This window comes from Alligator mississippiensis, chromosome 1 (genome assembly GCF_030867095.1).
Source record: "Alligator mississippiensis isolate rAllMis1 chromosome 1, rAllMis1, whole genome shotgun sequence".
Classification (NCBI taxonomy): Eukaryota; Metazoa; Chordata; order Crocodylia; family Alligatoridae; genus Alligator; species Alligator mississippiensis.
The window spans coordinates 287,102,866-287,125,625 of NC_081824.1; the positions used below are offsets into that span (position 1 = coordinate 287,102,866).

The window sequence follows — 22,760 nt, forward strand, 5'->3', positions numbered from 1 at the left end:
GAACTGCTTTAAAATTATTTCACTTACATTATTTTAATATGTTGTGGTAAGTTTCAAGATGTTTTCTTAATTTAAATTTAAAAAATCTGCTTAAAATAATTTAAAAAAATTGGTTTTTATTCACCCTGCCTGCTGGGGATAAGTTGTAAAACATAGATGCAAGTTCTGCATGTTGCTGAGGAAAAAATGTATCTTTTTATCATATCAAATTGTATTCTACTGCACATCATATGTTCCCAAAAGACATGCAGAATTTAGAAAAAAAGATTTTTCCAGAGTCATGTGTGACGGAGTAAATCCTCCTGGAAACATACTGCATCAAGGAAATGTAGCATCTCAGGAGACTGTCCAGGTAAGGCAGCAGGAACTTCCTGGTGTGGCAGGCCAGCAGAGAAGGCCAGGCCTCAGACCCTTAGAATTATAGAATCAAAGAAACGGAAGGGACCTTCAAGACCAAGTCCAGTCCCCTGTCATCGGCAGGAGGTTATTGGGCTCAAACAAGCTCAACGAGGTGCTTGTCCAGACTCCTCCTGAACACCTCCAAGGATGGCAACTGCACCACCTCTGCTCCGAGTGTGTTCCAGATTGTAGATACCCTTACAGAAAATAAGTTTTTCCTTACGTCTATCCTAAATTTTTCCTCAATTAGCTTGTGCCCATTGGTCCTTGTCCTCCCAGGGGGTGCCTTTCTGAAGAGTTGCTCCCCTAGATCTTGGTGTTTACATTTGATATACTTGTAGGTGGCTATCAAGTCACCTCTCAGTCTTCTCTGGCTCAGACTAAACAAACCCAGTTCCCAGAGTCTCTCCCCATAGGGCCTATCCTCCAGGCCCCTAATCATATGTGCAGCCCTTCTCTGTACCCTTTTGAGCTTATTCCCATCCTTCCTGAAGTATGGTGCCCAGAACTGGACACAGTACTCCTGCTGCGGCCTTACCAATGCCAAACAGAGGGGGAGAAGCACCTCCTTTGATCTACTGGCAACACACAGGCTGATGCATGCCATGGTTCTATTTGCCCTGCTGGCAATTTCATTGCATTGTAGGTTCATATTCATCTTCTGGTCTACTGTCACCCCCAGGACCCTTTCAGATGCAGTGCCAGCCAGTGGACCACCACCCATCATATAGTCATGGTAAAGGTTCTTCCTACCCAGATGGAGGACCTGGCACTTGTCCCTACTGAACCTCATCCGATTGTGTTCAGCCAATAGAACCAGTCTAAGGTCATCCTAGATCCTTACCCTATCCTCAGATGTGCCTGCATTTCCCCACAGCTTGGTGTCATCTGCAAACTTAATCATTGCACTGCACTTTCCACCCCTCATCCAAGTCACTGATAAAGATGTTAAAGAGCACAGGCCCAAGCACCGATCCCTGGGGGACATCACTGGAGATGACCCTCCAGGATGAGGCCATCCCATCAATTACAACTATCTGGGATTGGCCTCTGAGAGAGTTGTAATTGATGGGATGGCCTCATCCTTGAGGATTGTCTCCAGTAGTGTCCCTCAGGGATCAGTGCTCAGACCCCTCCTCTTTAACACCTTGTAAGGGCAGAAGCAAGACTTTACTGTAAATAGTTCTTCTTATAAATTCCTATAAATAATGTGGTGTTTCTATATCATGAGCCTCATCAAGACTGCACAGACTGCAGGCAGCAGTTCACTTGCTGCTTCATTTCTCATACAACAGCAAGTGCAGAGGGTTAACACAGGACACTGAAGTATTCTGTTTCCTGTGGTAAGAAGAGGCAGCCATTAGAGCACAGTGTCTGCATACTTCTATTCTTCCCCGCTTCTTCAGCAATGAAGAAAAGGCAGTCTTCCCGATTAAGACATGCATTCCCAATTTTGGAGGGCTAATTTTGGGAGGGGGAAAAGTGCATCTGATATGCAAGTAAATTCAGTATCTGGCATATCAGTTTCTCAGCTACCACATTCTTTTGGAAAAAAATTAGATGGCAAGAAAATTACGCAATACAAGTGATTAAACACATTTAAAAAAAAAAAAGCTTTCAGTATCTCAATGTTCTTTTAAAAAGTTTCCCAAAGGTTATTGCAATTTCACCTAGATTATGAAGCTGCCAGAAATGTCTGTTAAAAATAAACAAACAACCAAGTGGTTGTAAACAAGTTTTTTGGAGCTGCAACTTCTTATTGTTTTCCCACTTAATCTATGGTCCAAGTATCATAATTCTTATTTAATTATGTATGCTGTCTTTGTAATGCTTTCTGGTTGATTACACCTACATGAAATTTTCAACCTTTCACATAGTTTATGCAGATACCATTCTTAAAGGTTAAGTCAAACAATTAAAGATCATACAAAGATTTTAACAGCAACTGTAAAGAATAAGCCCAAATTATAAGGAATAATAAAAAAAAAATCTTGTCTCCTTATATCATCTCATTTATTTTCAAAGCAGTTTTCCTTGGATATGCAGAACTTTAGGGTACTGTTTACAGCTGACCACTTAATAAATGCTGACACATTCTCTTCATTGTGATAGTCTATATTAGAATGCACTGTAAAGAAATGTGTTCTATTTTCTGTGCAACTGCCCATTTGTGGAGTCACTGCTATACCCAAATGCAGAAGTGAGTATATTCCAACAGAGATGTTTGCTTATGCCTTGATTCTACAATCTGCTGTATATGGGCAGATCCCCAAAAGTAGCCTTACTATGTATTTTGCAGTGTCTTCCAATGTCCATAAATTTATGGACAGTCCTTATCATCTGTAAAGTCCATAAAAAAAACTGAGCTGCCTGTAAAAAAAATTAAGAAACCATAAGCTTGATTGCAGTTCCATTGTCAGAATGAGGCTGAATGCAACCTTCAGCAGTGACGGACAACCAGAACAGAGCAGTGCTATCTCATGTTGGAACAAGAGCACAGGTCAGTGCCCTACAGAGAGCTCTTCATGGTTTTGTGGCTTACAGGAGCCTCTATAGCCAGTCCCCAATCTCCCCCCACCACTGCCCTGCTGCTGCACCCTGTTGGCCATTGGCTCCCTGTAACAGCTGTTTGTTTCAAAGGTAGGCAGGGCTTTGTGGCCCTGGGCAATCTGAGTCTCATTAAAAAAAATGGCAGTAAAAAAGTTTGGTAGTCAGTAAAAAGCTTGTAGATTGTAAGTAAAAATACCAAATTATAGGGCTGGAAACCCTGATACTCAGTGAGACTCCAAATAGTCAGGTTTCAGTATGCCCTCATAGATCATTTGCATGACTGGGGCCTTAGAGGAGGAACTTAAGTCAGTATTATTTTTCTCCATTAGAATCCTAACTCTTTTCCCCAAAGCACATCGCTGCAGCCATACCAAGAGATCATTTCTAATGGACTGAGAATTTTAACTGAGACTAATTACCCTCACTGTAGGAGTCCAGGGCACACTTTCCTCTTTACCTTTCCTTATCTCACAGGGACACTGCACAGGTCCTCACTGATCAAAGACAAAGCCCTCAGGTTAGTTTTGAATGGGATCTCTTATGCATTAGTCCAATACGCAATTTGAACTGCTATCAGCTAGGCCACGGAGGTAATTTTACTGAAACTGGTAATTTTTCTGAAAGGCAAAGGTAATCAGTGCTTTAATGATTTCAGTGGGATTATTTCATAACCTTTTCCTTTATTTGGAAGTGATAATCTCTATGTTATGTAGCAACGGAAGTACAGGTCAGTAGGCCAGAAAAACACCCCACTGACATTCTGCTTTATTTTCATATTTCCTGTGTGTGAACATAAGCTTCAGCCATCAATGACCTTTCTTATATATCTTTAAAGTGCTGAGGATAATTATGGGGCTTAACACATGGTGAACCTTTTTTGCTGATTTCAAATCCAATCAATCTTCATGGGTTTGAAAATGTGACTCTTGAAGGTTAACAAATCTGTATTGTACAGGAAAACATAAGGTATACAGAACAGTATGAACAAAAAGATGAGTTATGGAAAAAAATTCCAACAAATCCTATGCTGCAAATGCAGCAGAGGATAAACTATAATGAAAAATTCCTGTGAAAAACTGATACTATACACAGTGCCTTCAAATTATATCAGATTAGCTTTCTGGAGTCAATGTTTTGACATGTAATATGTATTACTAATATCCCTTTATACTTTTTTTCTTTTTTAATATTGTTTTTCATTGTGTTATTTATTAGAGCACAGGTAGCAGAATTTCTATTGGCATTTCCATTACAAAACCTGTTTTTAAGATATTTATGGTAAACATACAACATGATTACCTGAACGGATAACTTAGCATAACTAGACAGAATCACATGTGCTGAAGCTATATAAGGAAATATTATCATTTAACATTTAGCTCACAACATTTTCTTCTTTTCTCTGGCTTTAGATATGTTTCACATGTGCACACATACAAGCTCATTTTAAAAAAGTAAATAGTGATGTACGCACATGTATCTAAAGGAAATAAACAAGTCTTCAGAATTAGAGGTATCCTCAAGGCTGAAATAATAAAAATAAATAACTATGTACAAATTAAGTCAGTTACCAATTTAAAATGAAGAATCATTCGACACAGCCAAACATATATTCTCACTAACAAACAGTAGTACTATTTCTCAAAGTATGTTTTCCTTTCACCACAGATAAGAAATGGAAAATCATTCTCAAGACGTATATATGTGATCCATTCCTACACAGAATCTTGTCCATGAATTTGTATTTTAGTCATTTGAACTTCTTCCCTCCTGCAGACAGTCAGAAAGGCAACAGATGGGTCCTATTACAACTTAGCAAAACAGCAAGAGAAAGCTATGAGAAATACAGGAAGTCAAAGAATCCATGAATCTGGCAAGAAATCAGCCACAGTTATGAATAAAGAATAAGGCATACCTGAGACATGCGTTCACGGTGCTTGGCTTCAAGCCTCTCTTTGGCTTTCTGGAAATGGGCATGTTCATTCTCATCACCAGGTGTCTCCAAGTACTTGTCAACAGCATCAGGAGTGCTGGCAGCTGTGGTGGGTACTGGGGCAGAGGGGTTTACAGGAGAAAAGGCAGAAAAAAAAGCACAATTTCCAGTTTAATATATATAAATGTAATTTAGTTGCACATAAGAGCAAACAGCTATGTTTCACTCGAGTAGAAAAAAAAGCCATTCAAGTAACAGAAGTCAAGAGGTTAGCTGCATAAATTACATGTGCATATGTGCATGTGTGTGTATATAAAAGAAAAATGGTGACATACGAGAAAGATCTCACCTTTTTTATAACTTGGGAAAAACTCAAATCATCAGTACAATGTTACTTGAACAGATTATGAACCATTGGCAAAGGGAACATGCAACAGTAAACACATTTGGCGCTGCCTATGATACAGAAAAACAGCAGACGTTTTTCAAAACCACATGCTTTATTTAGTCATTTGTTTGTAAAGGTGAGATAACACAAACAGGCGCAGCAACACAAAAACACTACAGAGACCATGTAAACCACAACCATTCCTGTAGTCCAAAGAAATGCCATTTCAAACCCTACGCTCAGTGACACATCATTCTCACAAAGGTGTGTTTTGTAAGCCTTCTTTGCTGTAACTTGGATAAAAAAGACTGCTATCAGGCTGATCAAGACATTTGAGATTAAGCAAGAATAGCTTGATTGTTAGGCACTCCTAGTAGTTAATCAAGCTATCTATATGACATCAGGGAAAGGAGAAAGTTTGTATTTTGGGTAATTTAAGCCGAGTGGATAAGAATTCTGTAATTACATAGCAAGTACGATCAACTGGTAGATAATACAGAACACATTTTTGTACAAGAGATTTAATGGAAAGTTTTTCTTCTCTTTTTATTTAAAAAGAAAAGTTCTAAGAGTAAGCACTCAGTCCATTTCAACTGCATTCTCCCTAAATGTTTTGTTACAATAAGTCTCATATCTGTTGCGTGATTTTGTTCTGCTGCTGCAAAGTAATTTTAAAATGCTAGTGACAGAACCTGTCCATGGCACATACATTCAGAAAAACTTTACTTCCTCTTCTTCTTCCTATGAGTTTGAATTCAAGTGTTTAACTGCCAGTTATTCCTCTAAAATCTCAAGACTGAGCATGTGATTCTGGTAACTCAACAGCTTTTCCTTCTGATTTTGAATTACAGGGGAGAAAACAAACAAACAGCTACACCAGCTTGACCTCACACCCACAAAACGTTACTGAAGTTCATTCACACAAGTGATTATATTGACTTCAGTGGGAATTGCTTATTGACTCGTAAATAAAACAAAACATGAGTGTATTCATAGTTGAGGGACCCATCTGAATTAAATGTTAAGGACCCAACAAAAATGTTAATTCAAAAAAAGGTTTGCAATTTTTAAAATGTATTCTGTAACATGCAATAATAGCTTTACTATATGGTAAAAATACAACTGCTGTAGGCTGCAAATAGATGTTACCTTTGTGCCATCATAAACATTTTTATGGTGACAAAACAAATGTCCATGCCCTTTGTCACAGGCTATGACAAAGGCAGTATTAAACTGTGTCGCTATTTTGCAGTGGATGTCTATTTGTTTAAAGGTAGGAGAGTATGGGCAGCCTAGCTCTCTAGCCATGCCAGGCAGGCACTGCTGGGACTTCAGGGGTCTGATCCTGTGTGCTACAGAACCTTTTCATTTGGCAATGTCTGTTTATAGCCATAGGAGTATCAACAGTAAGATCAGGAACAACAGCTACTTCTTTAATGAAACTAATTAAGCCCCATCTCATTTAAGATATCACTGCACATTCTTCAAAGAAGGCTTACATGACTCTTGCAGTTGCTAAAACAATGCATGTCATAATTTGTGTCTATACCAAAAACCTTGAAGTCCTTTCTTTTCTCCTAAAGTAACCAATCCAACAAAACCCAAACAAAAGAAAAGCACAGGCACCACAAACCATCATTTATTCTGCAATTCTTAAGAGTTGTTGTATAGGTGGTTGGGGGGGGGGAGTTAATTTTTACTGCAATCTACAATATTAAGCAAAGTTTTTTTATTTTTAATGAAAGCTTAAAATATTACAAAGGTACAATCTTAACAAAGAAAACCAAATCAACTCAATTGAGCCTTTAGACAACCAATAGCAGTTGTAAAAAATATAACCCTTCTCTTGTATGTTTATAGCTTGAAAAGCCTGACTGAAGCAAATTTTAAGCACAGACCATTTATTTTCATTATTTTATTTTAAGCTGTCACTGCCTAGCTAAATTACCACTGAAAATGCAACATTAACTTTGGAAAACTAAAATGGCAAAAAAGTCAGGAAATGCAAGAATGTAATTTCCTCTTTGTGGATTACAGAGATAATTATGATGGAAGGTAACTATAACTCCATACTTCAGTCACCTACATATATTCACCCAATTGTTGATCAATATATATAGAAGTGTAGCCCATATATATGTTACTCACATTTTTGTACATATATACATACTACTTTTAAACAACAGCCCTTATAACAGCCCCTGTGAGATAGGTAAGCAGTTAATGTTATTCTGCTGATGAAGACACTGGCATACAGTGGGGTTTAGTGGCTTGCCCAGCAACCCCTAATGAATAAATTTCATGAGTTCTTCCCTTCCATTTTTTTCTTTTTTTTGTTTTTTCCCCATGAGTTCACTCTCCAGTTTCCCCACCATTAAACATTAATTTATAATTATGAATAGAACTATGAATGATGGATGTTCATGCTGTTTTTTATTATAAAATGTGTATTGAGTACTGTGTATTTACAAGGTTTATTATTCAGTGTAATAAATCCTTTTGTTTTCATAGATTTCATAGACATTAGGGCTGGAAGGGACCTCGGAAGATCATCGAGTCCAGCCCCCTGCCCAAAGGGCAGGAAGTCAGCTGGGGTCATAGGATCCCAGCAAGATAAGCATCCAGTTTCATCTTGAAGGTGTTCAATGAAGGCGCTTGAACCACTTCCGGTGGCAGGCTGTTCCAGACCTTGGGGGCTCGGACAGTAAAGAAATTCTTCCTTATGTCCAGCCTGAAACGATCTTGAAGTAGTTTGTGACCATTCAATGGTTTGTGACCATTGTTGTGTCTTCTTATTGATTGCCTGCGGAAGGAGTGATTTTTGGGCGAGTGATATTCCAGGCTTATTCTTTTTATGAAGAGGGGGACTTGTAATTTCTTCTCAACCCAAAAGGGGTGGTGGGCACCTTGATCTGGCTGAGATTCCTTTGCTAGAACTGCAAGTTCTGGTATAAGGGAAGGGAAACTGAGGCTTGCTGAGTTAAGGAGTTATCTTAGGGCAATCATGGTCTGTTCCTTGAAGCAAACAGGAGCACAGTGGGGAGATGGGTTTGTCATACGCCATATTAAAGCAGTGACTTGAAGCCTCCTACTTTGTGCCTTAACTACCAAATTTGCTGTTTCCAACTGGGGTTTACCATGGCACCAGTAAGTGAATGGGGGTACAGAGCAGGGAGGGAACTGGATCAGCAGCCCATATGTGGTGGCCAGAACCAGAGGGGTTACTATCATGAGCAATAAATATATACTCTTGGAGACATCCAGGCAATTGTTTAGCGGTTAAGATTAGCTAATTCAAAGCTTGCAAGTTTGGAACCTGCAAGTGGAATTTGTCTGTCACAATTTAACCAGTGTTGAATCTAACTGTTTGCACTAATCACGGGCCCCAAAAATAAGCAACGTACAAGATTAGCAGATCTAACAGGTTTTTTTTTTTTAAAGGTCAACCATAACAAGATCTGACCACCTAATATAATTAGCACATTCCTAGGAATCCAAGGAATAAAAAACCAAGGGGTTGAGCTCGGGCAGGTAATGCTAATTTCAAACCTCAAAGTAATGTGGTGTAATTTGCTTATTGGGTGAACCCAAGTTTGGGTGGTAACCTTTCATGATAATTTCTAACACCTTTTGATCCCATAGGGTAACAGCTATAGGGTAAGATTGTGAGTGACTCTAAAGTCAACAGATTAGCATAAGATAAAGCAAAAAGGAACGTGTATGTCAAGTGACTAGTTAGAAGGATGTGACAGAAGGACCATTGCTGTACCAAGCCTGGACCTCAGACTCCCAGTGTGAGTGAGAACTGGATCCTGACCAAGGGTCCTTCCCGGTGACCCCTCGGACAGCGTTGACCGGGGACGCCTGACTTCGCTGGAACAACTTGGCGTGCACCTGGCATAGAGGGACTGTGGATAAGTTGCCAACCCCATGTGGGAACTCTCTGGCATTCTGTCTATCTGTTGTTATCATTCACTATTAGTTTTATTACTGTACTACTGTTTGTTGCATTACCCTTTCTGTTAACTGTTGTATGCTAAGCTATAAGTAAATTTGCCTTTACTTCACTCCCGACTCACTTCCTCAATTCTGAACCCAGCAGGCTAATGGCTGATACACTCATAGCACCTAGCTGGCCTGACACCCACTTCAGCAGCTGAGAGGTAAGCATCTGGCTCGCTGTTCTAAAATGTTGCTGACCCCTGAGGCATTATGAAAGAGTAGGCACAAGATTTGTGCAGAGCACACAGAGGAGACTGTTAAACGATAAAGCTACATGGTAGTACTTACCATAGATATTAGAGTCAATATCAGTGCCTGGCATGGTGATTACACTTGCTCAGAAAAGGCAGAATCCTAGCAGTGATATTAATGACCTAGGCATCTTTGACAGAAGTTGTGTATGGATGTGTGCAATATCTTGTTAGAAGGCTGCACAGCTTGAGATGACCAGCTGCAAGTATCTGAATGGTAATGGAAATTATTTAAATTCTCTGAAGTAAGGGTGCAGGAATAAAACTCAAAGGAAAAGTTGAGACTGAATATTAGTAAAGAGTATTCTTAATGTGCAAATTAAAGTGGATGTGATGTCTCCCATAATAAAAAAAATGTGGAAGATAGTTCCACATTTCAATAAATATTACTGTTAAGAATATGATTTCCAACTATTCAGTCTAAACTTTCCCTTTGAGCTTCATCTCTTCACCCTTTATTAAGCCTTCTGTTTATGTCTTTTGCATCCACTAAAGCCTTCACTTAAGGGTAGGGAACAATCCTGCATTATCATGGGATGGAGAAAATGTCCACAGAGGTATTTTCATCTCTTGTCACAAGGTGTTAGCCATATAGGTTAACTGAGTTGGAGTTCAGAAGTGAAAGCACAGTAGTTTTTAAATAAGTGGAAATAAGTGTCAAAACAACAATTTTAAAATAAAAGGCTGAACTATTAATCAATCTAGGATAACAGACAACTGAAGAGCAATGGGGTTAAGAGACACAGGCCTGTTAAAAAATAAAGGTCAGTAGACAATTTCTTTCATATTTGTATTCATGGTGCCCCAAAATGATTATGTGAGAATCCTCCATTTAAATATTTCAAAGAACATAAACAAATCAATGGAAATAAATTAAAGCTAGTTTAAATATTTCTCTCTTGACTGAGGCAACAATTGACTAGAAATCCTAAAAGGAAGCGAGTGGGAGTCTACTACCATTACTTTCTCCTAATTATAGGGCTCTTTCACAAACAATATTTATGGCGGTTTTTCTGTCAGTTCTTGGAGAAGTAATTCATTGCACAGAGGCATCTGATTTCAAAATCCTAAACTCCCACAAAACATATTAAAATCTCAACAAGGTCAATGGTTTCCCTTCCATTTTGCAGTTTAAGGAATCTAGCAAGGAAGATTAGAAAACTGTGAGATCCTTTCTGTTTCTTCCCCCTCTCCTTAAAAAAAAAAGGAAAAGGAAAATTCAATCATTCTGCCCATAAACATTTCTATTTTCACACATACTTCTGTATCATGTGAAAAGGCTGGTAACTGCCCTCCCATCCCTTAAATAACAGAATTATGTAAGAATTCTCTACATAGACACTTCAAAAAATAAACGTGTTTATGAAGTTATTTGGGATGAATGGTACTTTATAACGAGAATAATATATTCTGTGAATTAACTGATTACTTCTGAAATGCAATATATTAACTGCATTATCAGTATAGGGCTAAAGCCAAAGCTTTCAGTTATTAATTATACAAATTTAGGCAACTGTAGCATTTAATGTAAACTTTCATTACCTTACCTTTTCCTATAATCTCCAGTATAAGTAATTTTTATGGAATAATTTGGGAAGATATGGGTTTTCAATATTGCTATTACCAGTTTGTGAGACTAACTGTTTTACAAGACTAATCTACAGTAATTTTTACAAGACAGTAATTTTTGTGCTGTCAAGCTACTTAGTTTAAAATTAGACAGCTTGATCCAAAGAGTGAACTGGATGACTTCCCCGTAAGAGAGCTGAAAGAAATAAAAGTAGGATTATGGAAAAATTATTAAAATCACAGGTAACATATGGGTTGAAAGATGCATTCACAGCTCAAAATTCCCATCCTCCAGTTAGATTATTTTATTCTGGATGCCAATATTATAAATGATAGTTAAGGATATCTACTAATGGTCTCATTAAGACCACTGCTGGTTGTTACTGCCCATTCATTTACCAGTTTTTAGCATTCAGGGGGTGACTATGAAAATTAGAGTAATTGTATTTATTTTATCATTTATACTCCTCTTTTTTTTTTTTTTGACAGTAGGCTTTCTTGGGAGAAAACAGTTTTTGAGAGAGAAGCTGGACGATTTATTAGCCTAAAAAGTGCATCTGAATTGTAGCACCAGTGCCAAAAGTCACCCAGACTAGAAGGAAGTTTGGATATAATTACAGATCTGACCTCTGAAGTTAGAGAGCACCTTTAATTAACACACTGTAAAAGGAGAAACAAAACACTGTTTGCCATAGCCTGAGTTCTGGGTCATTTGCTATTTTTCATGTTAATAACATTACAAATATCCCCTAAAATTTTATTATGCCTAACATTACCCTAAAGGATCACAAACAAATGTCCAGTACTCAGGCCACTGAATTGCCATTTAAAAGTAAAGATGGGGTCTAAAGAGGACAGAATCTAAATACTCAAACCAGAACTATCCAGATATACCCAGGCTATCATCTCTTCTATTAGAAAAATGGCCATTATGTCTTGTGGCTGCATGTTAAAAAAATGTTACTTGGAGTGAGTGAGTAGTACAGAAAGCTACAGTATGGCAAGAGAGATCTATAGCTATGTATGGGGATGTTAGACCAAACCTTTCCATCCCTCTCTGTATTCAATGCTTTAAGGTTGCTCTGCTTTGAAGGAAAAAGAATAAGTGCAGCGGAATCAGGTAAATCTGTCCATATTAAGTTAAAATGACACTCAATCACTATAATTTCCACCTTTTACAAATAAATTAATAAATGAATGAATGAAGTGTTTCTGACTGAAACAAGGAATTCTGAAATAACCTGCATCTCTCCCTACTTCAAATTTATGCTTGTCATTTGCATGTGTACATGCTTCATTTTAGAAGGTTCATGAGATTAAGTGCAGCAGCTTACAAGTATAGTTAAAATGAATGAAGTTACACATTAGAGAGAGAAATGAATCCCATCTATTGCTCCACGGAGATGCACTTTTCCTTTTTAATAGTTGTTTTCCTCCTCTTGTTTGCATTACCTTATCTCCCACAGGGGTTTAAAACACTATGCCACCTGGATATAGATTCTCTCATATTTCATAATTCTCAGCAGGATTCAACATCAAGATTACTGTAGCATCTTCTATTGAGTTGGACAGAACACACAGAATCATATATACTAGGCTTGAAAATTACTTCATGTTTGGAAAATTATTTTTACTTTAAAAAAGCTTTACTTTCTAAAGCCTGAGCCTATCATTCATGAAAACATTTAAGTTTAAATAATGCCCGTGTGCATCGCACAAAGGTACAACCATCAAAGATGCTTCTATTTGAGAAGAAGTTAATTAGACCCCTAGACAAAAGATTTTATGGGAACAGGAAGTTCCCCCACTCTGTCATCCAATTTCTGTACTAGTACTGATACTACTTTCTAGGTTACATCATGTAAACTTTTTTGTATAACACCTCTAAACTTTGTTCAGGATCTCATGATCTCACACCCCCTACTGCTGTAAAATCACCTTCTCTGGCCTTGGCAAATGTATTATTTTCCTGCTAATATATATTCAGAACACTGTTGCTTGGACCCTGGTACACTCTCTCCAGCACATCAAACAAACTGCCTGTCTTCACTTTCAAGATGTTTCAGTCTATCACTAAGCAAGATGTCACTTCCTGTCTCTAATCAGTCAGTGAGTTCAACTTCCATCATCCACTTGCTGAATTTTTAAATCCATCTCCGGCAACTTCAGCTGACAATCAAGCAACTCCCCAGCACAACGTAGCTCTAGCCACAAAACCTACTAAAGGAGTCTGTTAAGTATTGAGACAGCTAGCCCATCTGAGCTCCATTATGCTGCACCTACATTATGATCAGCACCCAAGCTAGCTAGCTCTGTGGTTCTTTGCACTTAAATTGTAGGTGGACCAGGTAAGAACTAGTTTTTTTCTGTTTGTACGGTGCTGAGCACAAAGATGATCCTTATCTACTGCTAGGACTTCAAGAAACCATGCTAATAATAATAATAGTGCTAAATAGGGGACACGCTTAGAAGGGAATGAGTGAAGGCAAAATATAACCTAAATTTAGGCACCAAAACATAAAATACAATCCTCGCACATCAGTCTTACCAAATAATTTTGAGGTTACTTAAAAAAATTGAAGGACATGGATGCGTCCTCCCAAAATGTGCCTCCCACCAAAGCCATTAAAAAAGATGGAAGGCCTGTATAAAATACTTCATTGCTAAAAAGATAGTTTTCTTCACCTCATCAAAACGTAACTGAATAAAATAATCAATTAAAAGAGAAACTTCCTTTTGTTCTACCCACAATATTTTGGGCACTTACCATGCGACAAGGGATGTTATCATCTCTAGCTTTTGAAACTAGCATCCACTCAAATTCATAATTCAACACCCTGCTTGCCATCAGACATCTTTGAGGTAAACAGACTGCTCTAACTTTTACCTGAAGCTAATTTGCACAAAATGAACTTTTCCAATCAGGAGATCTTACAACACCTTCAGTTCTCCTGTAAAATATGAATTTTCATTTCCACCTAGGAGAAATTTCATGATCTTTGCATTCTCCTACGCCTCGCCTGAAGAAGGGTGTGCGCGCCTGAAAGCTTGTAAGTAAAGATTTTTTTTGCAAATATCTAGTTGGTCTAATAAAAGATGATATCTCTATCCAGAGTTCTGGGTCAGTATTTTGTGCATTTACAAGCATTGTGTTTCTACTGAGAGAATCAGTTTGCCCAGTAGAAAGCTTAAGTGCACAAATGTTCATGCAGTTTCTCCTGGACCAAAAATGGTGGTTCTAATGAGAAAATTAATCCAATCCCAACCAAAAAGAAACAGCTCCCAGGAGTGTTTCTTCCAGGAGAATAAATGTGTTTACACTTTTGATAGAAGCCACAGCATCATTCTCCACAAACCCAGTGTGCACCCCTGTCTCCCCTTGCTCCAAGGAGAAAGTCTGTGCCTTAGGCTGCATTTCACAGCTCCAGCCAAGCATGGAGCAAAACCCTTTGACTGGTTTGGGGCAAGGAAAGACCAGTTCCTTTCACCAGCCTTGCACAGTGTTTCAAGATGAAAAAGGATGCTGAGGCAACTGTACCCCTGTATGTGCCCAGACCTTATACCTCCAAGGCACAGACCCAGGCCCCTACACCTTCACACTCCTACACCTGTGCTGTTCCATTGCAGGCTGTGGGAATAGAAGTTGATATGGCTGCAAGCAACAAGTGAGGTCTCTTTCCTCCATGCCTGACAGAAAGGAGAAAGGGAGAGAGGGAGTGGGGGCTGTGAGTAGGAGTGTTTCACAGGGGCATGAACCCCTGGGGCAGCCAGCCTATCAGGGCTGCACTGTGCCTCTTGCTGCTCTTGGCACTATCTGGGAGCCAGGGGAGCCTGCAGAGTGCACACAGATTCATGCACAGGGGCCCCCAGTTTGTGGGCCAGTGGCAGTGCAGGGTGTCTGTACACACCTGCCTGGCCCCTCTAACATTTGTACAGTCCTCTTTAAGGCCAGTTTGGGAGGCAGTCAGAGAGATCTGAACCATCTGTTTAGAACAGAAAGAGAGTGCCTTGATAATAAAATAGTCAGGGACAGGTTATACCCTTGGGAGTTGGTTGGATACATTTGTAATAAATTAGCTTGTGCATTTTATTCGCTCTGAGTAAAAACTTCAAATACAATGGGGAGCACTGTACTGCAATGTCAAACTCACATTCACTATTAGCAAAGACTAGGTTTGGGAGAGTTAAAATTTTAATGAAAGACTTCTGTACCTTTAAATTATACCTTCAGGAATGCTATGGTAAATGAATGCTGCAGGTAGCTTACTGTGATGTATATTCCCCATCACATGCTCTGTTGTCAAAGAAAAAGGCATTCCTTGGATGAAGCTTACAAGCTCTACTGCCTTTATAGACATAGTCCTGCCAATTACCCCATAAAATTCAAGAACAGTGAAAGGGCAATGCCATCTAGGCCAGATGAATGTGTTCTGCTCATCTGATTGTTTTCTGAGCTCAAGTCTATTCGCTCTCTCTCAGGTGGCTTGTGAAGTTTTTCAGATGAAAAAAAGAACAGACGCTTAATAAATAAGACAGAAAAAGCCATTTAATCCCTTAACTAAAATCTTCATACATTTAACCAGTTCTGTCTGTATGGTGATGGTAGCATAGTGCCTCAGCTGTTCACCACTAAATACACTTTGGATGATGGCATGTAAAAGTAGGTGCCAAAACGTTGTTAATGAGACAGATGTGAAGATCCAGAACAAAGGAATTTTCTTTATGTTTGCTTTAAGAACAGAAAAGGGATGAAAATATGATTTTATAGGCTTTCAACAACTAGTCTTGAGAGATGCACATTACAAAATGACATAGATGCGAAGATTAATTAAACTACATAACACATAATATTGCGATGACACATACTTCCCCTTGTTTAGGAGAATGGATTGAAAAAAAATAGATATACTACTGTATTTACTTGAATATAAGACGACTCTCCAATAATTGGATTCTATAGATGGAAAATTTGTAAATGTTATAATTTTCCAGGTATATAAACTAATTATTGGAGCTTTACCTTCAGTTTGTTGCCTTCTCACTGCTACAGCAGGGAAAGTAAATCTAGAAGAATCTGGTGGCACCCTTGCCCTCTGCCCTGCCAACTTCTTCCTATGGCATCCTCCCTCCTCCCCCTTACTGTTAGACCCTGCTCTCCTGTGAATACATAGGCGTGGTAAATTTGAAAACAATTACTTTGAAATAAACATGCCTGTAGTAATTTGCTTATCGGCAAATTTCTATGGGTACCCATAGATTTAATTAATCAAGAGCTGATGCATTTTACCTTTTTTTGAAACTGAAGCAAAATTTTAGCTCAGGTATGCCATAAACACTTTTAAGCAGCACTTCTGAATCTTCTTACATACCGTAGAAACTAGGTGTGATATTCCAAAGTCAAAAGGCTCATGATTTACCTTATAGCTCATTGGGCTGGGCCCCAGCAGTCAGGATTTCAAGTCATGATAACCACATAGCTCAGCACCGCTCAGTATATGTGTGTACTCCACAGCAAAGGATCCATGTGCAAATTAGCCCCCCACTTATGACTGGAACCAGGTGATCTTGTAACATGTCCTGGGATCCTGTGAGGTCACACGAATCAGATGAGACAGGTTGAGAGAGGGGCAAAGGAGGAATTCTGAGTGAACTGTTTGGAGACCTGTTTAGTGATGTTTACTGACATTTAAAGCTGGTGAAGAAACAGAAATAATTGAAAATGAGAAAGCCACAGCTGGGCTGTGGGAGTGAAGAGGAAGTAAAAATGTATTCAATGTAGTTAACTCACCATGACTTGAAAAAGAGCTGAGTGAGGGGGACTGAGTACAATGGCCACTACATATATCTTATTCAGATAGGCTGCATTACACTAACCTTGTTTTAAGTTCCCATCAGTATGTTTGCACAGTATGGGCCATGTGTTTTATAGTCATGCTCAGTGTTGGCTGCATTTCATCAATTTCATAATTAGTTTCCATTGCTGAGCAAATGCTGATTTTGGCAGTGGTTTAATGACAGACTATGTATTGAATGAGGTATCCTTGTATGCTAATGGGGTAAGGCAGGGAGGGATAGGAAGCTTCCCATATTATATTATGAAACACTTATTATCAAATGGAAACTCTTTAAAATAAAATGATTGGTACTTGTTTTAATTTTTCCTACTTGAGTTTACTGTATAAAAGCAAAACATGTGCCATGGGCTAAATACAATCTTAGGCTAAGCTGCATGTCACAGGCCCATTTGGCAATTGAAAAACTGCCTGATACATAGTAGGTATCTGATCCTCTGTCCCAGTAGCTCTCAACGTTTTCAGTTAGGGCACCCCTTTACAACTTATGTGAATGTGGCAGCAATCCTGGTTGAGAACCACTGTTGTGTTCAACTTATCTCAGCAGTTCTCAACTGAAGGTCGCTGCCACAAAGTAAAACTGTCCCATGCGCCTGGTGCGCAGCCAGCCCGGGAAGGGCTGTGGCACATTTGCACACTCCTCCTGCATTAGGGTTCTAATGAAGCCCTGCTGCACCTGTTCATGGTTCAAACTTGTATGGTCTCCCAGAAACAGGCACATAGGACAGGTGGAACTGTTCCACATGCCTCTGTTTTCAGGAGGAGCATGGGGGGCGGGGTTTCCAACTGTATATAATTTTACAAACAGTCTCTAAAAAAAAAACAAAAAACAAAAAAAAACACACACCTAAAAAGCCCTGTTTGTAAAAGTCCGTAAAACATAAAAAAACCCCCATGGAATTGCCGCAGCTTTAAGTTCTGTGGCAAGAAGAAAGCTGGAGCAGCTGAAAAACAGATGGAGCGCAGCACCTACTGTCCAGTTGGAGCTCAGCACTCTGCACACACTGAGCTCTTGAGAGGGCTTTACCACTCACTGGAGCATGCTAGACCCCACAATGTGCTGCTGCAGGGTCCCTATGCATAGCCCCTGCCTATAGCAGCTGCTCACAATACCAGTAAAGGTACCAGGAGAGTGGCAGTGCAGCTGGTATGGAGCTGTGAGATAGGAGAGGAGAGCAGTGACTAAGAGTCTGTGTCAAGACAGTGGAAGCAGAGCTAACAGGAATAAGACTAGGGGGTGGGTTGGGGGGAGCTGAAGGGTGCAGTTGGGGGTGTGGTGGGGGTAGCAGAGTGCAATACAGCTGCCAACCGAAGAATTCTTTTTTATGACAGTTAAAACACGTGTCAGGAAAAATGTTTCTCTATCACTAAGATATGTGCAGATTGTCAGTAAAAATAATTTCTTGAGTTGACAACCCTGGGAGTTGGGGTGAGGGTGGAGGGGGAGGGCTGGCTTTTCTGCGTTCTTTAAGAAAAGGGTTCAGAGAACCCCAATGAAAGAAGAATGCATACGTGCCATAACCATGCATGCAGGACACTTATCTGGCTGCTATGGTGGCTGTGGCAGTGCTTGTATCATAGCACCCATAAGGGGGTCTCCCATCACCCTAGTTGAGAACAACTACTCTAGTCTCTCTCAACTACTGTCAGTGCTATATTATTACCAGTGCTGAAACTAACTGGGTCCTGCCAATTTCAAGTGTTAGAAGTAAGGGGTTGGGAATAATAATGTAACAAGCATTAAGGACTTGCAAAACAAGTTGAAAGCAGGATGTTCTCATGTGAATTAGAAGGCATGCTTACACTGGTTTAGGTTGTGGCTTTAATACTTAAATCAATGAGATTTCACAAATGGCTAGTAGCATCTTAAAGTGCTTGTGGGCATCTAAAAGTGGTTTCTACAGTATTGTTCAAATTAGTGTACTATGGTAAGTTCATATACCTTTAATAACTTCAACTTGTATTTTGAAGGAGTGGGGAATAGATGTCACCCTAATATTCCAGAGTTATTGTAAATTTCTTCTAATATCATCAGCAAAGAAAGAGTTGATGCTGACATTTAAACAGTTAATGTTAAGGTTCAGAGTTTACATATGGGAGATGAATGGGGCAGTTGACAGCTTTGAGCACTACTGGCTGCATCAGTCTTATGAATGCAACATAATGTAATAGACATTTACAAATCTTAAAAAGAAATACAAAAAATCAGAACATGATAGTGCTCAGGCAACAAACCCAAACCAAACCAAACCACTCTCAAAAAATTCCATGCCTTTCCTGTGGACTGCATTAAAGCCAAGAACAACTTAAAATATAGCACTAAGAAATGAATGGTGTCCTGAACTCACCACACTGCAACTCCAAATGCCTGATATCAGTGCACTGTATTGTATTCATCTTTGTTAAATCTATCTAGGAGAAAGAAAAGTCCCTCTGAAGTGCCTTCCCTTTGTAGATTTAAGTTTGAGAGTTAATTTTATTGCCCAACAGCATTTAGTAGAAAGACATATTTCTTACAACAGAAAAGGTCAGTGAAGGAAATCCTATAACTGCTGAACTTATGATATGGCAATAACAAAAAAATGGTTCCCTCACAATAAAGGCCACTTCTTGCTCATCTTGTCAATGGATATTCACATTGAGATCATTACATTTGGATAACCCCCCTTATAAAACCTAATGGCTCCTTAAGAGCCAGTCTGCATAGAGTCAAGCAGTAGAATCTGAGTACTTAAAGTGTATAATACCTACATATTGTATTGAACATCCTTATTAAAAATCAATTTGGAGATGGTGTGTAGTCTGAAAGACTGGGAATGGGTAACGAGCTATTTAAACCTTCTGCCTTTAGGTCAATGCATTGATTTCAGTGTAGTCTGGTGGTGAATGAGTTTTGCTACCGCAAATTTGGCAGTGTTAGCCCAGTCACCAAAAAAACAAAATTCCTTTTCACACAAACCCCACCAAACTGGCAAGCAAGCAGCTACAAAGGGAAATCAAGGACTGGGTGAACACTGTCCTCTCGCACTAGGGCTGAAGGACATTAGTACAGTGTAAAGTGTGGTCCTTGTCCTGTGGGTAACAGGGAACAGCATTTATGAAATCAGAGAATGCACCTGTTTTTTAGGTCAGTCCCAGTGTCTCGATCAATTTTAAAATGCAGCCCAGTGTCTTGTCCTAGTTTTCAGAAAATGAAGCAGACTCTAGGAAGCGCTAGCCAGATAAAATGGGGAAATTAAAACCTGGCTGGTTCAATGCACATGTGTTTCATGGCCCCCTGCCAGCCTATTTATAAAATCTGATCCCTATGTATTCTTTCTCCACTTACTCTATTTTCTCAAATGCAACATGCACCTTTCCCCCAAAATTGACATGTATATCTTAAGCAGGGAAGCTGTTTTTTTCTGACTAAGGTAGAAGCACCCTGCTGTTGCATTACTATTTAGACAGATAAAGTAGTCAGTTGACTTAACTGCTCATTGTTCTTCACTCCAGAGGTGTTAAGCACTCCTTCTTAATGGTTGTGTTGTTCCACTAATCAAAGTAACCTCTCTTAGGGGAATTTTGCTGTCTGCTAGCTGCTCCTGATCTATCCTCCTATTCTAACTTTAAACAGAAAAGGGAGGGTGAGGCAGCTGAAGATTAGGCTCTGTCCCTGCTCTATGCAGCCATAACTGGAAAAAAAAATTCTTTAGTTTGCTTCTCAAAAAAAAAGGTGCTTATTATATTCCAGGGCATGTTATATGAGAGAAAATACAGCAGCATTGTGCATTTTCTACTTCTGCTGGATACTGCCACCCGCACCAACTACAAGACTTTCCAATGCAATTGCACATCTTTCTGAACCAACTCCCATCCTTCAGCATATAGATACAAACCAATATGAACTTTAGCTCCCTGGCTCGAAGGAAGTGCTATGAGCAGGGATCTACCTAAATCACAGGGGGATTTATCAATTTTCATGGGGTGATTGCAACAAAGTTCTACTTCTGCAGTCATTTTGTAGCAACTTTGCCAATCAGTGCCAGCGGGCGAAGAGGCTTGGTTGGGAAGAGGGGAAGGAATGAGGGGGTGGTCACCATCTTCACAGCTGGCTGCCCTTCGTGCAGCTCTGACCCTTGGTGCTGATTGTCAGAGAGGTACCGGCAGGGGGGGGGAAGAGGGATGAGGGGGCAGCTGCCATCTTGTCTGCTGCTCTTTGTGCCACCCTGCCAGCCAGCCCCTTCCCCTCCTGACAACAAGAACTGCTGGCTTCTACTGGAAGCTGGCAGTTTTTTGTTTTTTTTAATGAATGTTGCGGTTTCCACAAAATCCATGAAACTGAGAATTAAGTAGGTCCTGCTTCCTAGCTATGAGCAGCACTATGCTGATATGTATGCGCAGGCATGTGCTATCCAGTTTGGCTTGGTCACTATATATCCCCTGCTCTGTACTAGCTACGATCACTGATTTTACTTTATTTTCTTGTGGGACAGTGGGGAACAACAGCAGCCTTGTGCCTGGATGTTGACATGGGAATAAAGAGCAGAGCAAATGAATGAATGAGAATGAGCATAGTATAGTATAGAGACTAAAGGTGAAAAAGGAGGCTGAAGAATAGTAAGAGAAAGAAAATGAAATGAGCTAGCAAGACAAGGAGGAAAGAGGAGAAACGGGCGTCTCCATTTGACAATTTGATCATTCAATTGATCACAGAGACCTTCAGTCTGTAGGGCTGTCAGTAAAGCACATTTTATAGGCAGAGTTCATAAAAAAAACACAACATGAACAATTTACTCTTCTAGCAATCATTCCTCCTCTCTCTTATTTTTAGCACCATGTCAAATCCACACTATGAAATAACAGTTCAGATTTCTCACTCTCAAAATAAAGATAAAGCCTTGTCAGAATTCCCATACGGAATCTGGCAGACAAGGTTTCTTGGGTGAATTTGATATCTTTTATTAGACCAACCCAAATGGTTGGAGAATAGTTATTAAGCAAGCTTTCGGGTTCAAAAACCCTTCGCCTGACGAAGGGTTTTTGAACCCGAAAGCTTGCTTAATAACTATTCTCCAACCATTTGGGTTGGTCTAATAAAAGATATCAAATTCACCCAAGGAACCTTGTCTGCCTATATCCTTAGACCAACATGGCTACAACCTAAACCCCTGCATATGGAATCTGTTCACTTTATATTTTTCTCCACCCATTTACTGAATGATTCAAAGCCCACTAACATCAGTTTAAGTCTCTCAATTACCTTCCACAGGTTCGATCAAGTCCTTCAACAAGATTCTATTTAATTACTAGGCTATATTACACTCAATATTCAGAGCAATTTTCATTGCTATCTCAATTCAACAAAATGATAACCATAATGAGAGAATGCAGCAGTAATGAAAATTAGAGCAAATCTGAGAAACAATCATATCTCTAGATAAAAAATGAGATAGGATTATATGCCCTGCACACCACCTTTCTCCTCCCTCTCCCCATCCCTCAGCATAGCCCAGCATTACTGAAATGACTACATAGCTGCACCACTTGGAGGATGCAGACATTGACTTGAAAAAGCATTTGAAAAAATGAATGAAACCCCATGAGAAAAGTTTAAATTTAAAGGAAAACAAAAATTCTGTTCGAGAGCAAGTGTGAAAAAAGCAAGCCAAAATTTGAAAGAGCATCTCTCCCAGTCTTCTCTACCATTCAAATCTTACTGTACTTAATGGAAAGTCTACTTCTGAGTTCAACTGAATTTGGATCTCAGAAGGAGCTGGAAAAGCTGAAATGAATAAGCACGTATTTTTTCCCCTTCAATTTTCCGAAACATAATC

The 22,760-nt window shown here is 39.4% G+C and overlaps 1 protein-coding gene across 4 annotated transcripts in view; it reads right to left on the reverse strand.

Annotated features, from left to right (window-relative positions):
* Window positions 1-22,760, reverse strand: part of APP (amyloid beta precursor protein) — a 378,216-nt gene that overhangs the window by 88,618 nt on the left and 266,838 nt on the right. For all 4 annotated transcript variants that reach the window (XM_006264124.4, XM_019476143.2, XM_019476142.2 and 1 more), the window contains one exon: window positions 4,865-4,998. In XM_006264124.4, the coding sequence (XP_006264186.2) occupies window positions 4,865-4,998 (134 nt within the window). The remainder of the gene's footprint in view (window positions 1-4,864; window positions 4,999-22,760) is intronic.